The sequence below is a fragment of the Sander vitreus genome, chromosome 16 (genome assembly GCF_031162955.1).
Source record: "Sander vitreus isolate 19-12246 chromosome 16, sanVit1, whole genome shotgun sequence".
NCBI lineage: Eukaryota > Metazoa > Chordata > Actinopteri > Perciformes > Percidae > Sander > Sander vitreus.
In genome coordinates this window covers 26,967,848-26,991,414 of record NC_135870.1, presented here as the reverse complement: position 1 = coordinate 26,991,414, position 23,567 = coordinate 26,967,848, and the positions used below count along the sequence as shown (strand labels likewise).

Below are 23,567 nucleotides of genomic sequence, written 5' to 3'. Positions count from 1 at the left end.
TGTGTAAGCACCTTTAAAGACCAGCCAAAATATAGTCCTTCCCAGTCACCAAAACCCTTTTAGATGTGTTGCAATGTCTCACTGAAAATAAAATGTACGCACGTACAGGATTATGGCGCTACTGCGCACTTTATAGATTATGAATGGCAAAATGGTGATGCGTCGCTTTCAATTTTGCTGCCGCAAGGACTTGTGGGACGGCATTATCTTCTTTCCTTTCGTAAAGAATGGTCCAGTGTATCCTATGCTAAAGGAGGAAACAAAGGAAGCAATGAAGCACCTTTCCTTATCACTTAGACAATTCGAACGGCTCTTATCATGGCAGCCACTTAACTACCTAGAGCAAATTGGACTATTTGACCGCAGTGCTGGTGTCTTTATGACACTGGTAATAGGAGATTGAGTGCAGGTGGGTTGGATCATGCAGCTGAGTCCAATCCTCTGGATCCTTACTATTATGGATCCCACGTAACTTCTAGGCAAGTCCTGCCCTACGAAGCAGGCTGATTGGTCGGGGTTAGGCATTGACCTTGAGTGGTTAAGGTTAGGATAGCCGACTGGTCAGGGGATAGTACCTGAACAAATCGGGTTACGTTACCTAGCGTAAGCATGGACGCCTGGCCAATAGTAGTGTGAATGCTATTGAAGGGCGGGTCTTGCCTAGAAGTTGCATGGGTTCCATAATAATGCCATGTAGACATGCACATACTGTACATAATCATGCAGTCAATCCATCAATTTCTTTTTGCACTATTTGTATCGTAACACTTGTTTTGAATATTTATATTATTATTTCAAATTTTATTCTTATTGTTGGTCAGTGCTGTATATTTGTGTGTGTGTGTGTGTGTGTGTGTGTGTGTGTGTGTGTGTGTGTGTGTGTGTATGTATGTATATATATAAATGACATATGGCTTTTGAGAAAACATTCGGGGGTGAAGCCCCAGATGCCATCCCCTCGCTCTGCCCCTGGTTCTCTTGATGATACTTACATGCTTCGTCATCTTTCCGTCCTGGCGCGTCCTGATGATGTAAGCATCGTGCGACAGAGCTGTCCAGGCTCTTTTAACAGCGGCCGGCAGGTAGAGATGGCTGCGCCCGCGGAACGGTGCCGCAGCGGTGCCGGAGGGTTTTCTGGGTGTCTGCGGACTGTGAAGCCTTGGTGGCGGCTCGCGTTGCTCCTGTTCTCCGTGTCTTCCCTGCCGGCGGCCAGCGCGCTGGTGGAGGGCCTTTACTGCGGCACCGAGGTCTGCTACGATGTGCTCGGAGTCACCAGGGAGGCCGCCAAAGTGGAAATCGCTCGAGCTTACCGGCAGCTGGCCCGCCGATACCATCCGGACCGGTTTAGGCCGGGAGAGCCCGGCTCGGAGGGAGAAACCTATGAGTCCGCCCACAAAAAGTTCCTGCTCATCGCGACCGCGTACGAGACGTTAAAGGTCGGTTCAAATTTGTTGCACAGATGTCTGTCTAAGCATCTGTCCCTATTCAAATAAACATGAAATGAAATGAAATGAAAATGAAGTCTTTGTCAAAGTCTCTGTGAAGACTCTGAAGTTTTCATTAAGATAGCCTGCATCCAGCAGCCACTTGTGACTGTCATCTCTTTGTGTTGCATACTGTGTCCAATAACATCCTTATAACTCCTGGAATACTCCTCTACTATTCATGAAATGTTGCCTTATGAGACAAGTAACGTTATAGAACTATTGCCGGCTTTCCCCTTCGCGATACTTCTTTAGTAACGTTACTCCTATGGGGACTGATGTCGCCTTTTGGTATCCTATTTAAGCATATTACTCCTACTGTATCTTTTCTTGTATCCCATGATACGTTTTATTTCATAATCTACTTCATACAACATCTTTACAGTTTTCTTACAATATAGCCTACCTACCGTAAGAGACTGGCCATATTACCTGTAAAACCAATGTAAATGTGTTGCTAATGTTGTAAAGTGTTACTGTAATTTTCCTTTACAGTGCTTAGTACCTGCTATGCTATTTTACCATAGTCATAATAATCATAAAATTACCTCAGCATGTTTACATCTTATGGTGCTTATTTATTGTGATCCATGAAGTGACTGTCTGTTCCTTGTGATACAAGGGATATTCCTCTTATTTTCGTGTTTCTCAATCTGCTATCATTTTCTTTCATAGTTTGTATTTCTATAGTATTCTTATATTAATATATTCAGTTTTCTCTTTTTTGAAAGTGATTTTATATAATATTCCGCTCAGCATGTTGTATCATCCCTGCAGTCATTTTTCAAGCAGTAGTTTCCAACCTTATAGAGTGATTGTTTAAAAAGAAAAGAATATAAAGAAGCTTGCCACACTCATACAAAAACACATCATTTAATACACCATGAAAATGGATAGCCTATAAATTTTCTTTTTTTTTTTTTATAGCATAGACAAATGCACCTACAGCTTTCAACTTTTTGTGGTTAAAATCATTTTGGTTTAATTGTCTTTTATTGTGACATTTACAATACTGCCTCCACACAGTAAGCTCATTTTCATACACAACAAACATAAAACATGACATGTAGCCTATTTTTATTTAAATGAGCACACATTTTAGGTTAGGTGAAATGTACGAGTCAAGAGGAAAATGTTGTTACACTCTGAGGTGGAAGTTCCCTGAATAACTTTAATATTCATCAATATAAATGTTGGATTCATCTTCATGCCATGCTCAAATGTTTGATTAAGTTATTATGTCCAATGGGAAAATGACACATTGACACAATAGATTACTTGTGAAGATATTCCTCAGCAATAGTTGCACCTGAAAACTGAGACAAGACCTTAAGAACGGCTGCTGGTATTAAAGGGTAACTACCGTTTATTCCAACCTGGACCCTATTTTCCTATGTTGTTTTGTCTAACTGACTGATGGGAAAAACAATCTTTGAAACTGGTCCTGTATTAAGCGAGATCGCTGCAGTCGGCAGCTGCGAAACAAGCTACAATGTAAGTTAATAGGGCAATTGTCAAGCTTGTATTTACCTTCACAAAAGTGATCGTTTTGCCACTGACAGGCATAGATTAATATTCTAAGTGTCTGACAACATTATGGAAAGGATCCCTTTAAAACCTATTTGAGACCTTTCTGTTTAACTAGAAACAGCTCTGAAGTTGCTAGCGCTAAACTCACCAGACTCCATTTTAAAAAGCAATACTTTTAGTGTGTATAGAGCCAACATATTTCCACACGAAAATCGCTTAACTATGTGTTTATTTCAACCAAAACTAGAGTTGTGAGTTGTTTTGCGACCCAAAACGGCTTTTCATAGTTTTATTTTGTTTGTCGACTTTGAATTAAGTGTATTTTGCAATGCTAAAATTACTGTTCATTTACATGGAGTCTGGTGGGTTTAGCAAACGCAATTTCGCGGATGTTTAAAAAAATTATCTTAATCTAACAGGTCGACTTTCTTATAAATCCTTCTATAATGTTGTCAGACACTTAGAATATTAATATATGCCTGTCAGTGGCAAAACGATCACTTTTGTGAAGGTAAATACAAGCTGGACAATTGCCCTATTAACTTACATTGTAGCTTGTTTCGCAGCTGCCGACTGCAGCGATCTCGCTTAATACTGGACCAATTTTAAAGATTGTTGTTCCTATCAGTCACTTAGACACAAAAACAGAAAAATAGGGTTGAAAAAAAACGGTTGTTACACTTTAACAGAAATATCCCAACTGAAAAGAGACCAACCAGAAAAAAACAGTGAGATTTAAAATAGTGATTCATGTGTTTTATTAGCAACATTATACAATATAAACATTATTTTGGAACCAATGGTATTTTTGAACCAGTGGCTGAGCTCCTCCTGCAGGTCGTCATAACAGAAACCTTCAAGTAAAAGCAGAAATGATGTTTAACTGTCTGTATGCAGGATGAGGACACTCGACGGGACTATGACTACATGCTTGACCATCCTGAGGAGTACTACCAGCACTACTACACCTATTACCGCCGACAGCTCACCCCCAAAGTGGACGTCAGGATCGTCATCCTAGTCACCATCTGTGCCATCTCCATCTTTCAGGTACGACTGCAGCCTCCAGCAGGGTCAGACTGCCAACAGGGTCTAAACATACCTCTGACCATATTTCCTGGCTCCATATCTAGCTTGTCACAGATGGACCACATTGTTTCTGTTGGGGAGGGTTAGGGTTTAAAATTAGTTGGGATGATGAAAAATATTGTAGTTGTTATGGATCCTGAGCGTGGTCCCATATGAACAAATTAGGCTAAAACAGCTGGAAAAAGTTGTCAACAGTAACGTTACCCAAATCAGTGGTTCCCAAACCTTTTCTGAATTGGAATTTCTCTGTGAAAGGGCAAAAGAGAGAAAAAGAGCCAAAATTCGATTAGACTGGGAGATTGGCAGTCGGCTCCTTAGATTGAATTGTGATCACCACTACGTATTTTTTTTGCCTTTGTTTTGGTAGTTGTGTGTTGTGTTTGGTGTAGCTTCATCCTCTGCTTTACGTTTACCTGGCAGTGCAGCAGAACCTGGCATTATTTATTCATATTTAGCGTCACAGCGTCCCCTCTGTTATAACTCCGGGCCACGCCCCCAGTTTGGGAACCCCTGACCCAAGTGAATACAGCGTGTAATTCCTTTTTAGCAATGGTTTCTCAAAAGCATCATATGTCTTTAAATTACATTCCTTAATATTGTGCCCTTTTTCTCACAGAAAGAGTTCTATTTCAGTCTTTGGATCAGAGTAAAGTCTATTTTACTATTGTGAGTCCATTCAGCTTGAAAGCACACGTCACCGATAATTTCAGACAATTCCAGATACATAACACATTTTGCAATGTGCATTTGTTGCATTGCTCCCACCTATTGGAACTACATTACTATACCATGACAATTCAGTCTGATTATACAATATCTAGGTTATTTTGTAGGTAACATTTAAAAAGAATTCTACTAAACTAATCACAGTCTTAAAGATATGAATTGCGATTCTTACATGGATCAATCTTTTCCAATACCTCTTCTCTCTGTCTCTCCACCAGTACTACAGCTGGCACAGCAGCTACAACGAGGCCATAAACTACCTGGTGACAGTCCCAAAGTACCGAATCCAGGCCATGGAGATCGCCAAGCAGCAGGGCCTCCTCAACCGCACCAAGGAGAAGGGCAAGAACCGCCGCTCCAAAGACGAAATTCGGGAGCAGGAGGAGGAGGTGATCCGTGACATCATAAAAAACAAGATCGACATCAAAGGAGGCTACCAGAAGCCCAACCTTTCAGACATCCTGCTGTGCCAAATCGTGCTCTTCCCCTACTACCTGACCAACTATGTGACCTGGTACATCGCCTGGATTTACCGCTTCACCATCTGCAGGGAGGAGTATGGAGAGGAGGAGAAGTTTTACATCATCAGGTAATTTCTTGAAGAAAATTTTACTTACTAGAGTACTTACTATTTATTTTAGGGCTGTCAGCGTTAACGTGTTAATCGCAATGCGATTAAGGGCCAACGTGACGCGATTAATTTTTTTTAATCGCATGCCGGCATTTATTAATTTATTTTACACTTCACTCGGCTTCGCGTCGTGCCTAACAGGCTACTATTTTGACCCTTTGCAGCACCAATCAATCAATTATCATCAAGCTGCCACTTCCTCCTAACACATCCTGCTGTTGCAGGCTGGAGGCATGATGGAGAAACACAGCAGCAAAAACTCTGAATGGAGCCTTTTATTTTCCAAAACTCCCGGACGGCTCGTAGACAAGTCGAAAGCCATATGCACATTGTGTAAATCCGAAATTAAAATATCACCGAAGCACGTCAAGCTTGAGCTACCACCTACGAGCTAAGCATAGTAGTACAGTTAACGTGATGGTACCCAGTAGTGGGCTAAACAGGTGGCAACTAACTGCAGACCTGTCCGCATCGTAGAGGACTCGGGTCTTAGAGACGTACTACGGTTGACCTGTCTCGTTGCCGTCGAGGGAGACAGTAGTTTCACCATACACATACCACACGGAGAAAGCAGCCACACTGGAACAGCTGCAAGGTGCTGCAAACGCTGTCTCATTAACCGATCACTGGACGTCAGTGAGTAATCAAAATTATTTAGGAGTTACTAAACACTATATTGACTCTGGTAAGGATAGGGTTTTTTAGTTAGGTACTTGGAGGAATTGTGCAATAATGACAGATTCACACATTCTCCTTTTGTTTACAATAAATAATTACAAATCTTAAAATCAAGTTCATAAAGTAACTTTCTTTGCATTCATTTGATTCCCAATCAAGATACATTGGTAACAATTGCTTTCCATTGTTAATATGTACTTAAAAACTGTTCTGAAATGCAAAATAATAATAAAATAATCATGTGATAAAATATGCGATATATATATATATATATATATATATATATATATATATATATATATATATATATATAATTAGGGCTGTCAGCATTAAAGCGTTAATCGCGATGTGATTAAGGGCAGACGCAATGCGATTAATTTTTTTTAATCGCACGCGATTAATTTATTTTACACTTCACTCGGCTTTGCTTCGTGCCTAACGGCTACTATTTTGACCCTTTGGCGCTGCCGTACTTCTTTATAACACATCTGCTGCTGCAGAATGCAGGCAGGCTGCCGGCATGGAGAAAGACAGCAGCAACACACTTCTGAATGGCGCTTTTCTTTTAAAAACAACTCCCGGACGGCTCAGTAGACAAGTCGAAAGCCATATTCACATTGTGTAAAGCCGAATTAAAATATCACCGAAGCATGTCAAGCTTGAGCTACCACCTACGAACTAAGCATATTAACGTGACGCCGTTTGATGCAGGCAAAGCAGTATTTTGGAGAGTGCTACTTGCCGACCTGTGGATGAAACCAAATCCCAAAAAATTACTACAGCTCTTGCAAAATGGGTGGCAACTAACTGCAGACCTGTCAGCATCGTAGAGGACTCGGGTCTTAAAGACGTACTACGGTTGACATGTTCCGACCCGTCTCTTGCCATCGAGGGGGACAGTAGTTTCACCATACACAGCCTGTATGACACGGAGAAAGCAGCTAAACTGGAACTGCTGCAAAGTGCAAACACTGTCTCATTAACCGGTGATCACTGGACGTCAGTGAGTAATCAAAATTATTTATGAGTTACTAAACACTATATTGACTCTGGCTGGACTTTGCACTCGTTTGCCTTAATGGTGGTTGTTATTGTTACATCTCAGTCAATTGTTCTCAATCCTTGTTAAAAATGTAAAGGTTAAATGTCCTGCTGTGACATCTGGTTTTTGGACCATTTTGTTTGTACTGTATAAGCAATGTGTTAGTGTTACATCTCAGTCAATTGCTGTGGTGTTTTAGTTAGGTACTTGGAGGAATTGTGCAATAATGACAGATTCACACATCTCTTTGTTTACAGTAAATAATATAATCTAAAGATCAAGTTCATAAAGTCACTTTCTTTGCATTCATTTGATTCCCAATATCCCCCAAGATACATTGGTAAGAATTGCTTTCCATTGTTATTATGTACTTAAAAACAGTTTCTGAAATGCAAAAATAATAAAATATAATCATGTGATAAAACATGCGATATATATATATATATATATATATATATATATATATATATATATATATATATATATATATATATATATACTATATATATATATATATATATATTGGGCTGTCAGCATTAAAGCGTTAATCGCGATGTGATTAAGGGCAGACGCAATGCGATTAATTTTTTTTAATCGCACGCGATTAATTTATTTTACACTTCACTGCTTTGCTTCGTGCCTAACGGCTACTATTTTGACCCTTTGACGCTGCCGCACTTTCTTTATAACACATCTGCTGCTGCAGAATGCAGGCAGGCTGCCGGCATGGAGAAAGACAGCAGCAACACACTTCTGAATGGCGCTTTTCTTTTAAAAAACAACTCCCGACGGCTCAGTAGACAAGTCGAAAGCCATATTCACATTGTGTAAAGCCGAATTAAAATATCACCGAAGCATGTCAAGCTTGAGCTACCACCTACGAACTAAGCATATTAACGTGACGCCGTTTGATGCAGGCAAAGCAGTATTTTGGAGAGTGCTACTTGCCGACCTGTGGATGAAACCAAATCCCAAAAAATTACTACAGCTCTTGCAAAATGGGTGGCAACTAACTGCAGACCTGTCAGCATCGTAGAGGACTCGGGTCTTAAAGACGTACTACGGTTGACATGTTCCGACCCGTCTCTTGCCATCGAGGGGGACAGTAGTTTCACCATACACAGCCTGTATGACACGGAGAAAGCAGCTAAACTGGAACTGCTGCAAAGTGCAAACACTGTCTCATTAACCGGTGATCACTGGACGTCAGTGAGTAATCAAAATTATTTATGAGTTACTAAACACTATATTGACTCTGGCTGGACTTTGCACTCGTTTGCCTTAATGGTGGTTGTTATTGTTACATCTCAGTCAATTGTTCTCAATCCTTGTTAAAAATGTAAAGGTTAAATGTCCTGCTGTGACATCTGGTTTTTGGACCATTTTGTTTGTACTGTATAAGCAATGTGTTAGTGTTACATCTCAGTCAATTGCTGTGGTGTTTTAGTTAGGTACTTGGAGGAATTGTGCAATAATGACAGATTCACACATTTGTTTACAGTAAATAAATAATAGTCAAGTTCATAAAGTCACTTTCTTTGCATTCATTTGATTCCCAATATCCCCAAGATACACTGGTAAGAATTGCTTTCCATTGTTATTATGTACTTAAAAACAGTTTTGAAATGCAAAATAATAGAATTTTAATTGTGATAAAACATGCGATTAACTATAGAACTTGAGCGATTAATCGCGATTAAAACATTTTAATCGTTTGACAGCCCATATATATATATATATACATACATACATACATACACATATATATATATATATATATATATATATATATATATATATATATATATATATATATATATATACAGTAAAGCGTTGCACTACCTGGATAAATTAATCTATACACATTTGTACCTCAGCCTCCTCTCAGTGTCAGGTTATCTCACAGCAGACTCTGTGTTTTTACTGTCAGGAGAAACATGAAGATGTCTCAGTCTCAGTTTGACAGTCTGGATGAAAACACCAGACAGTCCTTCCTGGAAAAACAGCTCTGGATCAAAGAAAACTATGAGGTTTGTCACTTAAAATTATCTTTGTAGAGTTCTTTGCATCCCTTCTCCCTTCATCTATAATTTAGACCAATTCCTTTTTATTTATGTTTTTATCCTCTCTACTGTCCCTCCTTCCTATTTTTGATTCATCCTTATGGGTTTTCCATTCTTCGCTCTTTACTTTATTCTTTCAAATACCTTAGTTTTAGTGTGTCCTCCCTTTTTCCTCCATCCACTTCCTCATCCTATAAACAGTCAAAAATGTTTTTTTTAGTAGGGGTTTTATTGAGGACTACTTTTAGAGCATGTGATCCATTGCACTCAATGACAATACTAACATGCTGATGTTAGTTTAGCTTGGCTAATATAAGTATTGATGAGTGCAGCTTTAAAAACGTCAGCCAAACCTATGAACTTAAAAAAGATAAGCATTACTAAACCAATGCCAGGCACCCCTTGTTTTGTTGCATCACTCAATGTGAAACAGCTACTTCTACAGTATTTCCTGTCATTTCTGTTTGCCATTTGTTTCAATCTAAAAGACAGTGAAACACTTTGGCCCTCATTTATGAAACGTGTGTACGACCTAAAACAGGCGTAGGACGGGCGTACGCTGATTCCTACGCAAAGCAAGGCATTTATCAATTTGAACGTGAGCGTAGGCTGTGATAAAATCTCACGTCTGGTCTGAACTCGTGTAGGCAAGTTTTCGAGTCAGCATGGACTTATGGTGCAGCATATTATCAGTTTAACAGGAGAAGGAGAAGTCATCAGTTGATCACTTATCAGCAATGGCAGATCTGGCTCTTTTAGAAGACCTTTATGCGCCGGTACAATAGTGCACACATACACGCACGGGCCACGGTGGAGCGCTCCATCGGATTGATTAAGGGCAGATGGCTTGCATCAGCGGGGGGGGGGGGACCCTACTATACACGGCAGAAAAAGTCTGAATCAGAAATACTTCAATAATCCCAGGGGGAAATTATTATTGTTACAAACTCCAGATATACAAACAACATATACAGACAACATATATATTAGGAGATATATATATATATATATATTAGGAGATATATATATATATATATATATATATATATATATATATATATATATATATATATATATATATATATATATATATATATATATATATATATGTGTGTGTGTGTATATATATATATATATATATATATATTTATGTGTATATATATATATTTATGTATATATATATATGTATATGCGTGATATTTAAATTACCATTGTTTCCAGCCGCTGCATTTATCAATGTACGACCATCCTTACGCTCTGATTGGTATGATACGGACGTTTCATGAATCACACGTGAAGCCTGTTGTAAGATGATTTCTGCGCTGGTTTTTACATTAGGTTGATAAATAAGGGCCTTTGTGTAGATGATACAAGTCTTTCTCAACAGCTCAATTACACAAATACTATCCATTTCCGTTAGGGAAGTTTTGAATTTTATTGACAGCAGCATATTTAAATTAAAACAGTATTTGGTTAAAAAGACAAACTAAGAGCAGCAGAGTATGAGATGACTGTTGTACTGATTGCATTGGTGGTTTGAAAATGTATGTTGTACTAAATTGACCATGTGAGCTAGAACTGAACTGTTAGCTGAAAGAGTCTTCCAGCCGCAGTTGCAGCACTGTACATTTTAGAATTTGCAAGTAATTGTTCCTGATGTGTCTGTCAGGTGTACAGAAAAGAACAGGAGGAAGAGATGAAGGTGAAGATGGCAACCGACCCGAGGATGAAGAGGTACCGCCGATGGATGAAGAATGAGGGGCCGGGTCGGCTGACGTTTGTTGACGACTGACGGCCCAGAGCTCCGTCTGTAACATACACATTTGCCTCAGTGCCAACATACACAGACAACACACCATGCTGTGTGAAGAAATACCTGTACAGAAAGATTAACTATACCTGTTTATATAGTGAGAGATATTTTCATAGCAATTAGGCCAAGTGGAAAAAACTGTGAGCTGGGGCTTCAGATTTTTTAGTCATTTTTTTCACATCATGCCATTTTTGTTTAAACCAAAACCAAACTAATGATGTAATTATTATCTGTAATGTTTTTCTAGCAATTTTTTTGGCTCTCTTCTGCTGGTAAAAGCAGATGGGTAAAAATGAGTTTTGGTGCCTGAGTTTTTGTGAAATGATTTTCTGTTGGATAACTGACATCATCCAGGTGCAAGGTGTTTAACATCCCGCCTAGTAACTTCGTCCTGCAACAGCCAACATTACTGTCAGTGTCTTTAGGCAAGGCATTGGACTGCCACCTGCTCACTGTATGCTACCCCAGAGAGGCAGCTAAAAGTCTGAAATGTTAAATTAGTGAAAAGAGTATTAGCATGTATTGCTTTATGATGAATAAACCAGAGCCAGAACGTATTTTGTAATAAAAGTGACATTTGGTTGCATTTCTTCCCCAAAGTCAGGCGAGAAGGATAAGAGATATAATAAACAGTTAGCCTAGCCCTATCTAAAGTAAGAGTGTGATCTTGTTTTTTGAACAGGTGTAGAAATAGAAATGTATAAAGGAGACATTTGGTGACTAGCTTGCTAGCTAACAAGATACAAGAAGGAAGTGGTAAAGAGATGAAACCGATATCCATGTTTTCATCTGACTCTGGGGAAGTCGACAAACGGCAGGTTACTTTTTTGACCAGAAGAACATGTATGTTGTACAAACAAAGGGAAGTGCAAATCGAGGGTGTTGATAAACTTTTTGGTACTTCTGTCTTTTCTGATCTTGGTTGTTAAGGCTCATCAGGGAAAAAAAACTAGCAAAAAGAGATCAGCACATTTCAAATGGTTGTCTTATCGTGTAAATGGAAGCCAAAGTCTCAGCTGCAAGTGTCTGTAAATTGTGCAACGACAGATTAACGTGGTTTCTGCTCTTTTCCTTCAGATGTCCACTTAACTTTTTACTGCATTTAAATAGGTTGATTTTAATTATATTTATTGGTTTACATTTCGCAGTTTTTTTGTTGATATTTTGGTGTTGAGGTAGCATTAAACTCATAATGTAACTACAGTCATACAGTCAGAACACAACAAAATATTGTTTTTAATAAATACATTTTAAAATAAATTTTTTGAATAAGTTTGATTCTGTTTGCTTAGTCGAACATGTGAAGACGACATGCAAGGGACAAAAACAGCCTCAGGGACTTACGGAGGCGGCCAGAGGCCTGTACTACGAAGCAAGATTTGGCGTTAACGAGTTCAGGTTCAACCCAGGGTTTTGTGTATCACAACGGTGGATTAAATCGCCGTGGTAATTTATGCTGAACACCTAACCTGGTCGGGAGCAGGTTATGTTGGAGATTAGAGATCAACCGGTGTAAAAGCACCGCCTACTGACCAATCAATACTCGGTTGATAATGGCGTCACTGTTCATAGAAGATCCGGGGCTCGGTGGGTGGAGAGAGAGCGGTACGCTCATAAAAGTTAAAACATTTAGAGACCGACAACCCCTGATTGGTATTTTTATGAAAGATATAGATTTTCAGCGTAGGTAAATAATGTATAGGCTATGTCGGCTTCTTGAGCCGTGTGTTAGCAATGCGCACATTGGTTTGAATTATATTTTATTTTTTTATTTGCTCTCACGATCGTATACCACTGCCAGGGTTGCAACTGGAATAATAGGCTATAGGAACGACAGTTTATGGAAAGCACAAGTGTAATTATGGTCAGATCTTGTGCCTGACTGATGGGAAAGTGATATTGATAAGATAAGCATTGTGATTCACGCATTTACAGCGTTGGCTATTTTTTTGCCAGCTTTCCTTCCTGGGTTAGGAAACAGCGACTGTATTGCGTTTTGCCTGTAAAACCGTGTCTGTGTTCTTCATATTTATGCAGAATTATAGTTTTCTTATGTAAAATATGCGGCTCTGGTAGATGTTTGCGATTGGTCATGCTGTGCAAACACTGCCTCTTTTGGGAAACCCTGGGTTGATTGAACTAGTTGTTAACCACCATCCTGACACAGCTTATGCGGGACCGCGGTTGTTAGGTTAGGTGAAGCCGGGTAACTGAAATAAATCCAGGGCATGTTGTTCTTGATTCATATTACAGGCCTCAGTTTTACAACAGGGGATACACTACTGTGATGGTTTTCTGGACAACTGTACAGCTAACCAAGTTTTACAACTGGTTCCGCTAAAACAGTAATATCGGCTGAGATCGCCTAACGATTTGTGCTAAATAACATTTCAGACTGCCAATTTCATACAAAGACCAGGCAAACCCTATGTTATAGGTCTGCTAAGTTAGCCCCGCTGTTCAAACTGTACAAAAACGTTAACGCTAGCATGCTCCAAAAAGTAACTGTGACTGCCGACATAACACAAAGCAAATTGCAAATACACTGCAACAGTGATGCTGAAAACAAAATGTAATTTATTTGACATCAAAGTCATAATAATATCAACTTACTCAGGGGCACGTCAAGCAGATTCTAGGCCAACTGTCTCTGATGCTTTATTATGCAGGGTGTCCGCGGGTTTTAAAAAGTATTAAAAGGTAGTAAATCAAATTAGTAAAAAATAAGGGCATTAAAAGGTATTAATTAACCATTTTACAAGGTATTCATTTTTTGAATTATTTTTTTGCAAACTGAGTTGTCCATTTGTTTTATTATGTCTATTTAAGTTGATCTTGTAAAGTTTGCGTGATATTATATCCATCGCTGCATGCACATTTAAGAATCCCACGCGAAGACCCGCCCTACGAAGCAGCTCGAGTGGTTAAGGTTAGGATAGCCGATTGGTCAGGGGATAGGACCTGTACCAATGGAGTTACGTTACCTTGCATAAGCATGGACGCCTGGCCAATAAATGCTGTTGAAGGGCGGGACTGATGGCGTAGATTACAAAATGAAGCGAAGACAGTGAATTGAGGGGTTAAGAGAAGAGACAGGCAAGAGAAAACGACAGAAAGTTTGGGATCATTTTAAGCTGCAAACATGCTGCTATCATCTCAGTAGAAAACATCCAGTCTACTCATCCATTCCACGGAACGAACCCGACACAAGGTAGCTAACTAACGTCTGTTGCTCTCGTCCACTGCGCTCTTTTACACAACTAGCCTACAGCATGCTACTCTGCAAATGGTGATGACAAACAAGCTAAAACTAAAGTTTCCGGTTTGTAATCTGTTTAATAGTTTGCTACTAATCTTGAAATTTCTGTAAACTTAGCTGCTGCTGGAGACAAACCAGCCCCTCCCCCCACCATGGCTACTTAATATGCACGTGAATGACATCACCGGACCATGCCAGTGTCTGCATTTTTTATTCTTTCTCCTTTTTAGCAAACTTAATTCATAAAATAAGAATAAATACATGAATAAAAGCATAAAACAAAAGATTTGTATTCATTGTCTTTTATCTAGGTTTCTATTTCATGGCTGCATTGAACATATTCTAATTTAAAATGTGTCCCCCTGAATAGCGTAGTTTAATGGACCTGCTGTAAGCTTTGTACAGTCACATTTACCTGGGCTTAGTGAACAGTTTTTTGCATATCTTTTGCATAGCCAGTGCCAAGAGCCAGAGGCAAGAAGGGGAAGGGGGTGAAAAGATTTACATTTGAGCCACCAAAAATATACTTTTGCCAACAGAATAAGGGGCTTGGTGGCCCGTGCTTAAAAATATTAGCATCCCTGTTATTGTATGCAATTTAGGCAATAAAAAAGGTTGCTTTTTCGAAAAGAGGAAACCTCTCGTTTGTATATTTGCTATTGCTGTTTACTGTAAAGCAAAATAATAAGTTACGAGGATTTACCATAGGATTTACGGCACTGCACGATCTTTTCCACGCTTCCAGTTGTAGTTGTAGCGGTCTGCTGTTAGCCTCCACTGGGAAGCTAACGTTAGTTTAGCTAACAGCTAATTCGGCTAACCGCTAGCTGACAGCTTGATTCAGTCTAAAATAACGTTAACTCAAACTAAACACTGGGAAAAGCAAGACTTTACAGTATAACAATAAAGACAAGTATTGATTAATTGTATTTTAAATGACCACAAGTAAAGTAGAACTGACGTAACAGTTGTTATATATTTTAACGGTTATTTCCAAGTTTTATTTTGAGGGTCTTTTAAAGTTATTACATGCTGTCTCAGCTAACGCTTAGCTGAATTAACTGTTAGCTAAACTAACGTTAGCTTCCCGGTGGAGGCTAATGGCAGACCGCTACAACTACGACCGGAAGCGTGGAACAGATCGTGCAGTGCCGTAAATCCCATGGTAAATCCTCGTAAACCAGGATTATGATCTGCGCATGCGCGAACATATTGCGCATGCGCAGGACGGATCGTGCAGGCAGCACAGATCGGGTACCGACACCCCCGGCGTTTGACGCTTGTTAGTTATACTACATCACCTGACTTCCAAAGCACTTGCTCCGTTTAATATTGACGCAGACGTATGGTACTAAAACAGTCTCATAAGTATTTGCAACTTGTAAAACACAACGCACAAACGAATGCAGAGTGATTTGTATCCGTAAATCTGTGTTGTATCTGTGCCTCTAATTTGTGACTTGTGAAACACCATGCAGAAATGAATGCAGAGCGATTTGTAAATTTACAAAATTCGCAAATGTGTATTTGTGTCTGTGCGTCTAATTTGTAACTCGTATTTCATCATTAGTATTTTTCAATGTAAATATATTTGTAAATCTCCTATTTGCATGGATACTTTTGACTGTTTTTCCGTTGCCGTTATTGTCACAAACAACTCGTGTCTCAAGAGTTTTAGCAGAAATGTACAATGCCAAAAAAAAGTATCATCATGAAGGACATTATCAGTCAAATTATGCTTTTCTTTTACAGTATTATGATCAGCTGTAGAAAACTCAACAATACAAGATTTTAACAGTATTCTTTTGCTATATATATTTTTATTGAAGGAAAATGTAATACATAAAGAGTAATCCCTCAAGAAATTTCCCCCCTATCTATCTATCTATCTATCTATCTATCTATCTATCTATCTATCTATCTTACATTCCTTTGAACTGCTGCATGATGGACAGAAGATGTTCGCTGCGTTTCTGGATGCTTTCATGCTCCTCCTTCAGCCTTTCCTGCTCATGTGACAACTCCTCCTGAGGACCCATCAGACAGACAGACAGACAGACAGACAGACAGACAGAGTTCATTTAAATGTAATGCTCCCATATTGGTGATAGGGGCCACTGCTAGTACAGCTCTGCCAGAGCTGACGTGAGGAGAGGCATCATAGCTGCCAAGGAGGCCTACAAATGAAAAATTGAGGACTACTCGAACAGGAACACAATGTGTTCAGGTAGGTGAAACAGAGGAAGGCTGCTGGTCCTGATGGACTACTCGGAAAAGTACTTAAAGCACATGCTGACCAGCTCTAGGGGGTCTTCGCCAAAATCTTTAAGCCATCACCATCCCTGGGTCCAAAAAGCCAACCATTGCTAGTCTGAACGACTACATAGTGCGTTTCGTTTGTACTCGGAAGTAGGATTTTCTGAGGTCAAAGTCGGAAACGCCCCCTGACCTCGGATTTTTGAGCTATATATATATATATATATTTATTAGGGCTGTCAATCAATTGTTAAAAAATTTTAATCTAATTAATTAGATACTCTGATTAATTAATCGAAATTAATCGCATACATAATTAACGGTGCCGTCCCGTTGTTGTGGTGTTTCATGATCCTGTTGTTGCGTGCCACAGAGACCGCGGATCGTGTCCCTGCGCCTGGGGATTGCTTCCCCGTGTGGTGGTCCGTCCCGTTGTTGTCGCCGGCGTGTGGCGTTGAATTTCCCCGTTGTGGCCGCGTGTGGCGGTCCGTCCTGTTGTTGTCGCCGACGTGTGGCGTTTATTTTCCCCGTTGTGGCGTTTAATTTCCCCGTTGTTCCCCCCCAGAGCAGCCCAGTGTCATGGCAGTTTGTGAAATGGTAACGTTCGAAAATCGTGACCTGTACACGAAATAAACGAGAAAATTGTGACCTGTACATGAATCAATAAATCAAAATAACGTGACTATTTCACAAACTGGCGTCAGAACAGGTTGTTTAGCACTAGCAAAGGAAAACTGGGGTTGGCTGGGGGATGTGGTGGGCAGGTTACCTTAAGAAATCTTCCTAAGGACCTTTGTGTACAGCAAGGAAAAAAGCTAGTGTGAATTTTTTTGAATTTGTGTGTGTTTACTGACTCTGAGTCTGCAGAGCTCCCTCCTCTCTTGGTCGTTCTCCTCGGCTCTCGCTCGCAACCACGCCTCATTTTGAGAGCGATGTCTGTCCAGCATCTCCCGTAGCTCCTAACACACGCACGCGTGCGCACGCACGCACGCACGCACACACACACGCCCAAAAGCATTTTACAATGCTAACTTGTAAGCATTAGCATGATAACATTCTTAAGATAGTGTCAGAATTACAGTTAATTGATTAAATTATTTGATTTGATTGGAGGACCTGTTGCTGTTGTTCTCTAAAGGCTTTATGAGCTTCTTTCTCTCTTAGCAGAGCAGCAGCAGCTTGAGAAACCTCTGACTTTTCTCTGTAAAAAAGAAATTCAGCCATAAAATAATCCATACATTATTCAGATATTCAGTGTCAATAATGAGTCAACCAGATGATCTCCTCAAAGTGAGCCCAACTGTATCAGTTTTCTACTGTTTACATCTGTGTGAAACATTTTTCAATCAATCAATCAATGTGGTGTGGGTATTAAACCCTTTAGTCAATTAAAACCAAGCCAGTCAACACGGGCTGATCACTGGTCCTGAAAATCCAGATACGATCTGGGTCACAACCCAGGAGCGATTCATACTAACACCTCACAAGCTGGAAATGTGCGGAGGGTCATATTCAGCGAACAGGTAACATTGTCGCATATTTCAGTCCAGCACCACTAAAACTAGTGTTTTGTATTATATAGGAGGCTGTTGCGCTGCAAATTTGAGCAGGACAGCGTGGCGATGCTGTGGATGACACAATTAAATGAAACGTATTTTCATGCTTTAATGTTCTAACGGTGGGTTTTCACAGAAAGCTTTTTTCAACTGCATTGGCTCTGCAAAAGATGACTTGGAGTCAACTTTGGAGAACGGGCAGAGCGTTGAACATATAGGCATTTTTGCCAATGTTAACGGACTTTGATCATACCGCTGTTCAACCCCATAGGGAATGAATTGAACCGCTCAGCTCTGCCATTAATAAAGTTCCCTGTGAAAACCCACCGTAAAGACACAACCTAAATGTATGTATGTTGACCTGTGCTTTTCTTACCCGCAATTTCCACCAACTGCAGAACGGCTGCGGATCGGCTCCGCTGCATGTCAGCTCCGTGCTCCACCATCCTTCAATACCCTCCAGGTCCGGATTTGTTGCGGAACGGCTGCGGCCATGAAGTCACGAGGACCCACGAGATCTTGCGAATTCACGTATGATCGCGCAATATAACAGGATGTAGTTTCTATAAACGGAACCACAAAACTAACAGTTTGTTTCCATCCAGAGGAGTAGAGGGGAAACAACTTTGTGCTGCTGAAATATGATCTGCCGTGAGCACGGTATATTTAGGGGTCCAAGCCCGAGTCTGCAAGAACGGGCAATAGCAAAGCTATGTCGTTCGCACAGCAGGGCTGTAGAACCCTATTGTTTTTCTACTGATTAATCTTCTTATTCTTCTTCTTCTTCTTCATTATTCTTCTCCGCCTAAAACTCCGACTACAGCCTAAACCGTACATGGTGGGGGGTTGGCATTTTCAGGACTGGTCCCAAACTCCGCAAGGACCTCAGGCGCAACAATTCACCCACTTCCACCACTAGGTGGCACTATAGCAGAAAAAATGCGTTTGGCCCTATAACTCACCAAACCATACACCGTACATTCAAAAACCATACATGCTCTCGTTCCCTGGATCCAACTGAATCACGTGATATATATATATATATATAAAAAATATAATAGAAATTATTTTGATAGGATAAAAATTGCGCATAGCACACAAACAAATTTGTGTAGCTAACTATGAAAACACCAACTTGCCATATCTCGGCCAAAATAAATGCCATCAACGCCAAACTTTAGATTGTTGTTTGACATGACCCTCTGAAGGTCCCCCATGCGTTTTACGAAAAAGTTTATATCTCATGAACCGCTCATCCGATTTTTACAGAATTTGTTGGGTACCATTTAGGGACACTCCTGAGGCCAACCCTAGAGTGGGATACTGAGGGGTCAAAGTGAGCGTGGCCTATGGGACCCACGTCTAAATTTACTACTTACACTAACGTGAACAACTTTAAATGTACAGGGTAGATAGACAATGGGTCATGGACCACACCTACCAAAAATTACACATGTGGACCATTAGGTGGCGCTATAATTTTTTTTGCCTTTAACTCCCACATTACACATCGCACATTAGAAAACCATACATCCACGTGTTCCTTGAATCAAGCTGAATCACATGATATAGGCCATGCCCATTTCCGCTCCAAAGTTTTTTTGCAATATCGCGCAATGCGCAAAACCAACTTTTTCGAACTCGTCCTAGGCCATGCGACGGATCAGCACAAAACCTGATAGGTAGCATCGCCAGATGGCCCTGACCAAAAGTTGTGAATGAAAACTTTTGCTACGTTCACGTATGCGCATTTTACAACCTAACACATTTTCCTAGCTAGCTACCACACATATCATATCTCGGCCAAATTAAATGTCATCAGCAAAGGACTTGGGATCCTTGTTCACCATCCCACTACGATGCTCCGTACCAAATTTGGCTAAGATCGGCCTTTAGGGGGGCGCTATAAGCAACGTTTATTTGTTTTGGCCAATAACTCAATGCATTTAAATGGGACATTTGCAATTGCAATATCTCTGCAACAGTAAATGCAATCAACACAAAACGTATGGTGCTCGTTCGGCATGCCGCTCTGAGGATCTGTACCAAAGTTGGTGAAGATCGGCCATTAGGGGGCGCTATAATCAACGTAGACGAGTTTTGGCCCTTTTACTCAATGTTAATGGGATATTTGCAATGGAAATGTACCACAGACCTTGCAGCTCACACTTCTCAATATTTACTGATATTTGCCTCCTACCGTTAGGTTTTGGTTGTTGCTTTTGCTTGCTCCCCTGGTTTTTTACAATAAACAAACTTCTTAACCCACCTGACAAAGTTTCTACAACCAAAATCAACACCATTCATAGGCGCCGATACGGTGCAATTAAACATTGCAGTTGGTGCTAAGTGGAGCGTCTGTCATAGTGTGATTGGTTATGTCGGAGGCATTGATTCTTAATTTCCCACGAAGCACCCACGGAGGAAAACATAAATCGGCCTATGACACCATTTGCAACAACTTGACCACCTCCCCTGCTCCTTCAACCACCACACCTGCCTCCCCCCCTCCACCCTCTCGGTCACTCTCTCATTTCTCTCTGCTGTCCCCTGTGGTCAGGGGGGTTAAGAAGTTTGTTTATTGTAGAGAATTCTTAAAGGTAGTCTGTATATGCATGGAAGTGAACTGTTGACCGCTACGTTTGCAACGGCGACGTACCGCAGACGTCGCGGCTCGCTCCTCTCGATATTTACCGCTGTTAACCTCCCTGCCGCCCGGCTTCAGGGTTCTGCTTTCACGCGCTCCCCGGGGTGTCGGGGGCGACTGGCGTGGGTGGCTTGGGCTCCGTCATAACTGCTTGCAGTTCTAGTTTATTTTGAAAATTAACTGGATGTTTTATTTTGTTCTGTGCTCGACTCCCTGTCCCACACAATCTGCCCTGTGCTGAATTGCTGTAGAGCTCTCCGGCATCCGGCAAAAATAGAAGCTCTGCGTATCTGCTCCGGAGCTGGGACGCAGCCGTTCCGCAGCTGTTCCGCAGCCATTCCGCAGCCGTTCCGCAGCCGTTCCGCAGTCAGTGAGATTGCGGGTAAAAAACCTGCCATTTTTAGCATGTAGGTTGCTGTTATTTTCCGTAGCGAAGGGATTTTGAGAACGGCAACAGACAGAGAGCGGACTTCCTGCAATTAAGCCACATGCCGGATGTCAGGCTTTATCCTGGAAACACTTCCGTTGATTCAGACTAACTACCTCAACATGGAGAAAAGGCTGTTACCCGTGGTTCGGCTCTTAAATGATTATTATTTTTACTTGTATTATTATGTATTATGTATTGTGTATGATGTAAATGTAAAACAAACTAAACAACCGTACCGATCCAGTTTCTGAAACTCCTGGTCCAGCAGATTAAAGGCTGTCTGGATCGTTTTCATGGCCTGATCTCGAACTGCACTGAAGTCTCTGTGGACAAACACCTGCAAGAGGAAAAATCATATTATGCTACCTGTGTTACAATTAGTATAAGCAGACAGTATATTAACTATTAAGACCACTGCCACAACTACTACTTCAACAACGACTACTGCTACAACTGCTACAGTTACTATACTGCTACAGCTACTGCTACATTTACTACTGCAATTACCCCAAGTAGCGCTACTATTGCTGCTGGTAATACTGCTGCTATTGCTTCAACTACTACTAATACTCCTACTACTACTGTCCCAAGTACCACTGCTACTTCTGCTAGTACTGCTGCCACTGCTCCACATACTGCTACTACTATAGTAGTAGTAGTTACTACAACTACCAAAACTATTTCTGCTAGAACTCAGTGTTGCCAACTCTTTTTCAATGAAAGTAGCTAGCACTAGCTCCAAAAGTTGCTAGATGACAGCATACGTTAATTTGCATAATGGTGACATCCTCATGCATAATTTGTATTAGCTTAGTGGCTGTGTTGGCTGACTGTCTGCTAAACGAAGTAACAGTAGAGGGAGAGGGTTAGTTACTGCTACTACTGTGCTGCTGCTACAACTGTGTGTGTGTGTGTGTGTGTGTGTGTGTGTGTGTGTGTGTGTGTGTGTGTGTGTGTGTCGTCCTTACCCGTGCATAAGCTGCTGTGTTCCTGGACGGTATTAACGGATCAGACTCGCTCAGCTCATAGCGGACATTGGGAACCTTTGTGGGAGTGAAGCTGTTAAGGGTCAAAACCAAAATGAAACCACATTGTTAAAACTGAGAGACGAGACTCAAACAGAGCATGATATTAGGCTGGAACTGCAGGCAGACAGACACTGCACACACAAATATGAAACAGAAACACAGCAGCTGCTGACCTGTGGCTGACAACCTGTAGACCAAACTCTGACAGGATCTCCTTCATCACTGTGGAGAAAAAGTCCTGTTTTTGTAACTACTTCAACACCATGAATGGCTTTAAGGTGAGGACTGTCTGAAAGTGTGTGCCGTTCTCCTCATTTGTACTAGTCTAGTACACAAAATCTATTGAAAAGATTAACATGACACTTTACATCTGTAAAGTGTCCTGAGATAACTTCAGTTGAGATGAGACTATAAATAAATTAAATTAAAGATATGCGGCAGGTCTATATTCATGCGAGCCGCGGGGGGTTGAACAGCTGAGCAGGAAGTGAAACCGCGATAACATCCTGTCAACTTACCAAAAGACACCCCCCTATATCGTATATGTCTCCTCTATAACACCATGGACGATGAGAGATTAATCTTGGAGGTGAAAAAACATAATAGACGACATAAATCCTTTTTATAAGGACAGCGTAACAAAAGAGAAGGCATGGAGTTTAATTGCGGTACGTGCTTAGAGTGGAAGGTAGCTTAATACTAGTTTAATACTACTATTACTAGCTTAAAAAACACGTGATTGTTCTTTCAAGTACTTGTACTGACAATAAAATCTGCGAATCGGGCAGTTGAGTCCGAGACGCTCCCGGTGTGATATGGCGCTTGACGGAGGATGGAACAAAACCGCAGTGCAGCCGGAACGCAGCTCAGACGCATTCTCGCTGGCGTACTCGCTTGGATCTGCGGGTCTCGCTGCACTCCTCATGTGACAGGCAGACAACGCTCTGTGAGTAAACGCCAGGAGCTCAATGCGTGGTAACCATAGGGATTCTGTGCACTACTGTATCCCTGCCTGTACAACTGTATTATATTAGTTGACTGCAGTGCTTAGGGGGGGTGGATCCGGCGACTTGAAACGGGGGTTGGAGAAAAAAAAAATTACACTGCCTACGTAGCTTCTCTGAATAAAAAAACCTAAACAACGCTGTGTGTACATCAGGGCAATGTTTATTTTGCATGGGTGCGAAATGTCAAAAAAAAAAATACATTGCAACAATCGTTTTCACAAGCAAACCTCCATCATGTGATCGTGACCATGTAAACAGCAACAGGCTACTTGTGGGACTTAACCTTTGCGTTTTCTTCCCGTTGACCATGCACTTGTCCTCCCGTGTC

General features: G+C 40.8%; 2 protein-coding genes across 4 annotated transcripts; one reads left to right on the top strand and one right to left on the bottom strand.

Annotated features, from left to right (window-relative positions):
* The first annotated feature begins 932 nt into the window (after window positions 1-932).
* dnajc25 (DnaJ (Hsp40) homolog, subfamily C, member 25) lies at window positions 933-12,316 on the top strand. Of its 2 annotated transcripts, none has more exons than XM_078271649.1 (5): window positions 933-1,436; window positions 3,912-4,064; window positions 5,048-5,418; window positions 9,111-9,210; window positions 10,921-12,316. In XM_078271649.1, the coding sequence occupies exons 1-5, from the start codon at window positions 948-950 to the stop codon at window positions 10,999-11,001; spliced, it is 1,194 nt and encodes a 397-aa protein (XP_078127775.1). In that variant the 5' UTR covers window positions 933-947; the 3' UTR covers window positions 11,002-12,316. The 2 variants fall into 2 exon arrangements, with proteins under 2 accessions (XP_078127775.1, XP_078127774.1); XM_078271648.1 differs by having other exon boundaries at window positions 10,913-12,316.
* Window positions 12,317-15,432: 3,116 nt separating this feature from the next.
* LOC144531752 (uncharacterized) lies at window positions 15,433-23,198 on the bottom strand. 2 transcript variants are annotated; one of them, XM_078272025.1, is made up of 7 exons: window positions 22,998-23,198; window positions 22,406-22,454; window positions 22,173-22,263; window positions 21,441-21,541; window positions 17,688-17,772; window positions 17,426-17,530; window positions 15,433-16,342 (listed from the first exon to the last, which is right to left on the bottom strand). In XM_078272025.1, exons 1-7 carry the CDS (start codon window positions 23,155-23,157, stop codon window positions 16,238-16,240), a joined length of 696 nt encoding a protein of 231 aa, XP_078128151.1. In that variant the 5' UTR covers window positions 23,158-23,198; the 3' UTR covers window positions 15,433-16,237. The 2 variants fall into 2 exon arrangements, with proteins under 2 accessions (XP_078128151.1, XP_078128152.1); XM_078272026.1 differs by lacking the exon at window positions 22,998-23,198 and adding an exon at window positions 22,751-22,968 and having other exon boundaries at window positions 15,436-16,342.
* Between the last annotated feature and the right edge of the window lie 369 nt (window positions 23,199-23,567).